Here is a 9451-nt window from a genome sequence, read left to right on the forward strand (position 1 = left end):
GTTAACCAAATTGAAGTTAAATAAAGAATTTAAAAAAAAAAGAACAATCCTGGCATTTTGCAGCTATTCTCTGCAAAGTCAGGACCTTAACCCACACATTTTATAGAGCAAAGGGCAGTTATCTAAAATGGTGCCATCTGTGTCCTAGAGGAAAGATCAGAATGTTTCCCATATTCTGGTCAGGGCATACATTAACCTACACAAGACCTGGAACTAAGATCTGAGAGGGAGGTTATTGCAGGGACATGAAAAAGATAAGGCCCAAAGATGGAGTCAGTATTGTCAGCACTCCTACAGCAGATTTCTGAGAAATCCAGCATGAATAGAAGAAACTTTTTCTGAGAGGAAATAGAAAAGGACTGTCATTAAAAATGCTTCTACTTGATAGTTATAGAGCTCTGAATCTACTAGTTAAATTAGCAGCTAGCAAGATTCATTGGCCAAGAATCCTTTTTTTTTTTTTTAAGATTTTATTTATTTATTTGAAAAAGAGAGACACAGTGAGAGAGGGAACACAAGCAGGGGGAGTGGGAGAGGGAGAAGCAGGCTTCCCGCTGAGCAGGGAGCCCGACGCGGGGCTCGATCCCAGGACCCTGGGATCATGACCTGAGCCGAAGGCAGACGCTTAACAACTGAGCCACCCAGGCGCCCCTGGCCAAGAATCCTTTTAAAATAGAATCTACTCAGAGTTAGCAGTAATATTTTATTGAATTTTTATTCTAGTAATATTTATATAATTAAAGTCATCTTATAGATTATATATTTTGCCGAATACTGTCATAAATTCTCTAGTAAACGATTTTGAGCATATTTTTCTCAAAAACATAATTTAATAGGAGATACAATTTTTAAAACTTACATATAAAACAATATAAGATAACAAAATTATAAACTATAATAAGATTATTGAACATGGTAATTATAAAGAGAATTATAGTATATTAGTGTTGTCTAGATTATTTAGAAAATATTGATACTGAATGTAGAATTTGATCTTGACCTAAAAAGTTACTATATAATTTAGTTCCATTGTGAAAAGTGATTACACAGTCTAGGCCAACAGAGTAGCATGGGCAAAATTATGATGCAGAAATGAAGCTACACTGTAAAAGGACACAGAATGGAGCTGAGGAGGCTATCCAATTCCAATTATATTGAAGTTGTATAGAAATAGTGGAGCCAGCCAATTGTTTCTGAAGTGAAAGATCCTTGTTTCTAAGCAACTAAATCTAGAACTTTGTCACCTTGGAGATAAAAGGAGGAGGGCTTCTGCTTCCCTTTGTTATGTGAGGTCAATACCAATCTTTGTTCATTTGTAAGTGTGGTACAAACCATCAAGAAAGAAAAAGCCATGGAAACAATGGTTTCTTCTGTTGGTAAGTCATCTGTAAAGTTTGGCTCTCTGCATGAGTTGGTACCCAGAGTAGTACCTTAGATAATGTGAAGTTTGTTTGTTTTTCTTTCTTTTCTTTCTTTCTTTATTTGAGAGAGAGAGAGAAACAGCACGAGAGGGGAGAGGGTCAGAGGGAGAAGCAGGCTCCCCGCAGAGCTGGGAGCCCAATGTGGGACTCGATCCCAGGACTCCCGGATCATGACCTGAGCCGAAGGCAGTCGCTTAACCAACTGAGCCACCCAGGCGCCCCGATAATGTGAAGTTTCTTAATTTTTGTTTCGTCTTCCTTTTTGAGCATGGGTTGGGGGTAACGTGCTGCAGATGAAGTGACCAACTGTTCATTTGCTTTGGAGTGAGGGAATTGCTGGGATGTGGGGCTTTCCGTTTTAAGACCAGGACAGTCCCGGGTAAACTAGAACAAGTTGGTTACTCTAACTGCCAATAAGGAACAGATGAAATAGAGTTGAAAGTGAACATTAATAGAATCAGTCCACATGTAGGTAAGAAATGTGATATGGAACTGAATCTGGGGAAGGATCACATTTCTGCTGGGACTGGGATATGGAGTGGGATAGAAGAGAGGTGGAAATGGCTCTAGGTTCAGATAGGTTTGTAACAGTGAAAATCCTAGAAAGCATTTTGTCTTTAGATTTGGCATTACTATAGATATATATATTTTTTATTGTGTTAAAGAGTAAGAAATCCATTTTATATTGTGATCCAGTGGCCACACATACACAAATATCTCCAAATTTTGGCACTATATGTAAGAGTTGCTAAGAAATTTCTAGGAATGTCCTCTGATGTTTTTATTCAACTTCTTTAAAGAAAAAACTGCAGGTCAGACCCATTAAATTGATTTCATGACTCTCTAACAAGTCAGACATTGGTGACAGACAGATGGGAAAACAGTGCATATAGCATGATGGGGTAAGAGGGGAAATGAACAGGCAGAGGTCTTTAGGAATCTGAAGTAGCTGTAGGGAAAGGAAGAGTTGATAAAACATATAGAGGAGGGCTGTTGTCTATTTTGGGATTCCAACAGTGTTAAAGAATATGGATTTTTAATGACACTACTTCACGGTATTAATGGAGGGTGATGTTCCGTTAGAAGTTTGGGTCTCTGAGGTCCTAGGCATAATATAATGAGGACAATGAATATGGCTCAAAGATTCTTTGAAGAATTTTCCTATTGTTGTATGTTCTCAAGAGGAGCTCTAAGAAAAAATTAATGATGGGACATGGTTTATAGAGCGCCTGGGTGGCTCAGTTGGTTGAATGCCTGCCTTCGGCTCAGGTCATGATCCTGGAGTCTCAGAATCGAGTCCCACATCGGACTCCCTGCTCAGTGGCAGGGGGGAAGGGTCTGCTTCTCCCTCTGACCCTCTCCCCCCTCACGCTCTCTCTTACACACTCTCTCTCAAATAAATAAATAAAATCTTTTTTAAAAAGGACATGGTTTATAGAGCTTAGTAGCCTTCTCAACAACATTCTATTTCTATTGGCTCTTCTCACTTTCCATCCTCCCATCCACAACAATTTCCAAGTGAAGTGAAGTTCCATGTGATGTTGAAGTATGCAGGGGCAAACATACAAAGAAAGCTACAGAGAGGAAATTTGGAAGTTAGGATCTCACCCAACTCAGAAATCTTTGTCCGTGGAAGTTTTCATATAGTTGAATTTGTCTATGAACTTTGCTGTTCCCTTGTGAACTAATTGCACCTTGGAATGAAGTGCCTATCCATTAGATGGATCCAAGCTCTCTAGGCAGGTTAACGCCGAGGATATTGTTCAGGTCAACACGTCCTCCCTATCTACCAGCATAGCAAATCTAGAATAAATAATAAACTTAAATAATGTATATTAAAAAGGAAAAGATGAAGCCTACTTAGTTAACTATTTAACTCTGTGATTGAAAGGCAATCAGAATGTATTTTCAGCTGACACTATACATAAATGAGGAAACTCAGAATATTAGGGATGTGTAAATGCAATGTCCAGGAGAATGAAGAAAAGAGCAATAAATCATAGGAGGGTCTGAAATATCAGCTGACTTCTGGTCTCCATTTCTTAGGGTGGGGAGCCAAGACAAACCATTCTAGTTCTGATTGTGCATTTTTAAGATTTTCACACACATTGTTTTGATATTTTTTTTCCCTGCAGTAGTGTACAGTAGTTTTGATACAGAAGTGGAAAAAGTATGTGACAGAATTAATCCAGGTTTTGTTCTGTTTGTTTGAAAAAATCCAGCCTTACAACTTGTTATTGGTAACAAATTACATAAATAATTGAATTTCAGAAAATCTTTATCAAGTCTTTCATATAGGAGTTATAATATTTCAGGGCATTTCAAATTTTCCTGTATAGTGGCTAATTTGAACACTCATATTGATGACTTTCATAAATTGCATTGCTAAAAACCTCCCAGGGGTTTTTGGAGGTCTAGATACTAAGAGTCCCTAAATCATAACCTTTATTAGCCTTAGATTAATCTGGTTCAGATGATATTATAATGGTCTGATTGTTTGTCTGTTTTTCCACAAACTCAGTGCTTCTTAGCCTCATTTTTGTCACTCGGTCGAGACTAGATGAAGTCTACAGATACTCTCCTCAGCAAAAGGGCACAAAACATTTAAAAATATTAAGTAAAATCTTACAGGCCCCTTAAAGCTCATTCTTGCTCCTACCACAAATTTCTGAATTTTTTCAAACAAAAATTATCAAAACCTAATTGATAATTTATTTAATGCTATTTTTATTTTAGATTCCTAGTCTCTAGCACAATGTCCTGTACTTCATATGCTCCAAACACACAAATACTTGTTTAATGCATATAGAAATGGGTAAGTGTTGCTAGCCACAATGCATGCCAGGTACAGAAATTACCCACTGTCAAAAGCTGTTGGTAAACATATTTGAGCAAACATTAGGAATTTTCCCTGGCAATCCTAAAATTCCAGCCACTCTGTGACTCTGCTCCAAGAAGACAGAGTTCCTCTTCCCAAGCCTTTAAACTTTATGGATCCTCATTTTCTCTTCATAAGGCATTTTCTTTTGTCCAATATTCTTTTACAGATAACTGTGTTGTTCTCCCCATTCTTTTAAAAGATGTTAGCTTTTTATGAATCTTTTTCCTCTTCTAAAAGTAATAATCAAATACAAATACATTTTAAGTAGCATTCATCTATATTCCAAGTACTCCAGCACTCTCCCCACCTTTTTTTCATTTTTCATTGAATAAAGAACTATACTAGGTGTTATAGGGGATACTAAAATGAATTAAAACCATAAACCCTGCACTCAGTGACCTTGCAGTCCAGTAGAGTTATGAAAGCGAATACAGCCAGGAGACAAGTAAATAACTTGCAGTAAAGAAAGATTAAAGCAAATAATAAGACCAATGCAAACTGACATAATAACTGTGATTGTTTTTGATCTCTCCAGTTTTGATAGTCAAAAAGGGCAAGTATCAATAGTTATGCAGGGGCAACAGACATAAACGAACATGGTCTTGGACAAATTGAGATATAGAGGCCCCCTACTCTGAAGTCTATTTAGTTTTGCTTTAACTTTTTATTGTGGAATTTTCATATCACCTACGTGGATTGAGATAATTGTATAATGAAAACCCAAGTACCTATCATCTGACTTTCACAATTAGCAACATACAGCCAATATTTTCTTATCTATACCCCTCTAAATTCCCACCTCCATTTATTGAAAGAAAATCCAAAGCATTTTCTTAATTCATTAATCACTTCTTTGCCATTTGATTCTTTCCCACTTTCCTTACCAAATCCCACCACCTCCCCACCCTTTTATTTTCACTTTCAGCATTGCAGTTCTGATGCCCAACTCTGCCAGGACACAGATCCTTAAAGGTCAGCTCTACACAATGACCAATTCGGAGCAACCAGACCACCAGTGCCTCATGCTTTTTCTCTGGACAGATGGCTCTGTAATGGCAGCTCCATAATGGTGGCTGGTGAGGCTGAGGTGTTCATGAGAGTTGTTCTCCTGCTGTTCTGGGTTGGAATGTCTCTAACCCCTTCTGCCTTCTCTCAGGCTGGGCCCTCCCAATACCTCAGATCACCAGAAGTGGTGACCCCCATGAAGGTGACTGGTAGAGGCAAAAGTGCAAAAACTCCAGGCTGGCTCTCCTACAGCCTGCAGTTGGGGGGCTGGAGACATGTCGTCCATATGAGGGTCAAGAAGCTCTTGGTTTCCAGACACCTCCCGGTGTTCACACACACAGACCAGCATGCCCTCCTCCAGGATCAGCCTTTTGTTCCTGATGACTGCTACTATCACGGTTATGTGGAAGGAATCCCTGAGTCTGTGGTTGCCCTCAGTACCTGTTCTGGAGGTTTTCGAGGAATGCTACAGGTTAATGACCTTGTTTATGAAATTGAGCCCATCAGGCACTCTACCAAATTTGAACACTTGGTTTATGAGATAAACACTAATGAGACAAAATTCCCACATGTGAGATGTGGCTTAACAAAGAAGGAGATAGCACTCCAACAGTTGAAATTTGAAGAGGTTAAGAAGTCAACTTTGAAACAAAATTCTAATGGTAAATGGTGGACCCACTCATGGTTTCTGGAGCTGGTTGTGGTAGTAGATCACAATTTCTTAATTTATTCTCAAAGCAACTTCTCAGTAGTGCAGGAAGTTGTATTTCTTGTTGTCAACATAGTGGATTCCATTTATCAGCAGTTGGATACTTATGTGATTTTGATTGGGATGGAGATTTGGAACCAAGGAAATGTTTTCCCAATGATTAGCATAGAACAGGTTCTGGAGGATTTCACTCAATGGAAACAAATCGGTCTTTCCCAGCTACAGTATGATGTTGCACATTTTTTCATAAAAAATTCACTTATAAGTGTACTTGGTATAGCCTATGTTGCAGGAATATGTCGTCCTCCTATTGATTGTGGGGTTAATAATTTCCAAGGAGACTCCTGGTCTCTTTTTGCCCTCACTGTGGCCCATGAGTTAGGACATAGTTTGGGTATGCAGCATGATGAAGAATTCTGTTTGTGTGAGCAAAGTGGTTGCATCATGAATGCCATCAGAGTACCAGGACAGAAATTCACCAATTGTAGTTATATAGATTTTACAAAAACCACTTTAAACCAGGGATCATGTCTGCACAACATTCCACATCCAGGAGAAGTCTTTATGTTGAAGCGCTGTGGGAACGGTATAGTTGAAGGAGAAGAGAAATGTGACTGTGGATCTATAAAGCAGTGTGAACAAGATCCCTGTTGTCTGTTGAACTGCACTCTGAGGCCTGGGGCTGCTTGTGCTTTTGGGCTTTGTTGCAAAGACTGTAAATTCATGCCATCAGGGGAACTCTGTAGACATCAGGTCAATAAATGTGACCTTCCAGAGTGGTGCAATGGGACATCCCATCAATGCCCAGAAGATGGATATGTGCAGGACGGGATTCCCTGTGGTGACAATGCCTACTGCTATCAAAAGAGATGTAATAACCATGATGAACAGTGCAGGGAGATTTTTGGTGAAGGAGCAAAGGGTGCCTCTCAGAGCTGCTATAAAGAAATCAACTCCCTGGGAAACCGTTTTGGCCACTGTGGTATAAATGGCACAACATACCTAAAATGTAATTCCTCAGATATCCTTTGTGGGAGAGTTCAGTGTGAGAATGTGAGAGAGATTCCCCACCTGAGAGATCACTCTACTTTGCAGCAAACTCACATCAACGGTGTCACCTGCTGGAGTATTGACTATCATTTAGGAATGGACACACCTGATGTTGGTGAAGTAAAAGATGGCACCATGTGTGGTCCAGGAAAGATCTGCATACACAAGAAGTGTGTCAGTTTGTCTCTCTTGTCACAGGTCTGTCTGGCTGAGACCTGCAACATGAGGGGTATCTGCAATAATAAACATCACTGCCACTGTGACTATGGGTGGTCCCCACCTTCTTGCCTGCACAGAGGCTATGGAGGTAGTGTTGACAGTGGCTCAGCATCTGCCAAAAAAGTTTTCTTGCTACTAGTGATGAGTCTTATTTTGTCTGTTTTGTTTTTACTGTCAACTGCTGTATTTATGTACCTTAGAAAACATTTTGGTCCCAAGGAGACTAAGGCTCAGTCTTCAGGTTAGGAAAATGCCTTTAATTTAATATCCTATGCATAAGTTTTAGTCTCTTGGCAGTGGAAATGTTACTATATGCCTGAAACTGAGCACATTTCTGACAGTATACAGAAAAATGCAGGGACCTTCCCTTTTGTCAGTATCAGAAACATCAGAAACATTGTCATTAAGCAAAGTAATTCCTAACATCTTCCTATCTACTGTTCATTGTTTTAAGCAGCAAATAAAGCTCCATTTCCTCCAAATTAGTCCTCTTTGTGGGTTTTGTTTTGTTTTGTTTTTGAGTACAAATACGACTCATTGGAAAGGCAGGAGACAGGCATCTGAGGATCCAGACTTCATTTACTTCCAAAATAACCTCTCAAAGGTGCAGAGAATGTATTTCTTGTTGTTGACAAGAACTTGCTGTTCCAGGGGTGCCTGGGTGGCTCAGTCAGTTAAGAACTTGCTGTTCCATTTATTAGCAGTTGGGTACTTATGTGATTTTGACTGGGATTGGGATTTGGAATCATGGAAATGTCTTCCCAATGATAAGCACAGAACAAACAGACTGCCAAGTTCATGTCATCAGGGGAACTCTGTAGACATCAGGTCAATAAATGTGACCTTCCAGAGTGCTGCAATGAGACATCCCATCAGTGCCTAAAAGATGGCTATGTGCAGGATGGGATTCCCTGTAGTGACAGTGCCCACTGCTATTAAAAGAGATGCAAAAAGAAGAAGAAATTACTCAAATGTTTCTAACATTCTGCTTCAAAATCTGAAAATGATAATAATGTTTATCCCACCAACCTCTTGGGTTTATTTGATAACCAAAAGAGAGAAAGAAATGAAATTTTGTTAAAGCGTAAACAAATTGTTTGTTTAATAAAAACTCCCCAAAACAAATAATCCAGTCAAGAAATGGGCAGAAGACATGAACAGACACTCCTCAAAAGAAGACATACAAATGGCTAACAGACACATGAAAAAATGTTCATCATCATTAGCCACCAGGGAAATTCAAATCAAAACCACATCGAGATACCACCTTACACCAGTTAGAACGGCAAAAATTGACAAGGCAAGAAACAACGAATGTCGGAGAGGTTGTGGAGAAAGGGGAACCCTCTTACACTGTTGATGGGAATGCAAGTTGGTACAGCCACTTTGGAAAACAGTGTGGAGGTGCCTCAAAAAATTAAAAATAGAGATACCCTATGACCCAGCAATTGCACTCCTCGGTATTTACCCCAAAGACACAGATGTAGTGAAAAGAAGGGCCATATGTACCCCAATGTTCATAGCAGCAATGTCCGCAATAGCCAAACTGTGGAAAGAGCTGAGATGCCCTTCAACAGACGAATGGATAAAGAAGATGTGGTCCATATATACAATGGAATATTACTCAGCCATCAGAAAGGATGAACACCCAACTTTTACATCAACATGGATGGGACTGGAGGAGATTATGCTTTTACATCAACATGGATGGGACTGGAGGAGATTATGCTAAGTGAAATAAGTCAAGCAGAGAAAGTCAATTATCCTACGGTTTCACTTATTTGTGGAACATAAGGAATAGCGTGGAGGACACTAGGAGAAGGAAGGGAAAAATGAAGGGGGGGAAATTGGAGGGAGAGATGAACCATGAGAGACTATGGACTCTGAGACACAAACTGAGGGCGTTGGGGGGGGGGTAGGGAGATGGGTTAGCCTGTTGATGATGGGTATTAAGGAGGGCACGTACTGCATGGAGCACTGGGTATTATATGAAAAGAATGAAGTGTGGATCACTACATCAAAAACTAATGATGTATTGTATGGCGACTAATATAACATAATAAAATTAAATTAAAACAACAACAACAACAAACTGAGGGTTTTAGAGGGGAGGGGGGTGGGGGGATGGGTAGGCCCAGTGATGGGTATTAAGGAGGGCACGTATTG

The 9451-nt window shown here is 39.6% G+C and overlaps 1 protein-coding gene across 1 annotated transcript; it reads left to right on the forward strand.

Annotated features, from left to right (window-relative positions):
- The first annotated feature begins 1260 nt into the window (after positions 1-1260).
- Positions 1261-7531, forward strand: LOC112822238 (disintegrin and metalloproteinase domain-containing protein 21). Its single transcript, XM_025869783.2, has 2 exons — positions 1261-1376; positions 5228-7531. The coding sequence occupies exon 2, from the start codon at positions 5369-5371 to the stop codon at positions 7529-7531; it is 2163 nt and encodes a 720-aa protein (XP_025725568.1). The 5' UTR covers positions 1261-1376; positions 5228-5368.
- Positions 7532-9451: the final 1920 nt, after the last annotated feature.

This window comes from Callorhinus ursinus, unplaced genomic scaffold, assembly GCF_003265705.2.
Source record: "Callorhinus ursinus isolate GAN/ISIS: 27379988/994484 unplaced genomic scaffold, GSC_fseal_2.0 scaffold8, whole genome shotgun sequence".
Classification (NCBI taxonomy): Eukaryota; Metazoa; Chordata; class Mammalia; order Carnivora; family Otariidae; genus Callorhinus; species Callorhinus ursinus.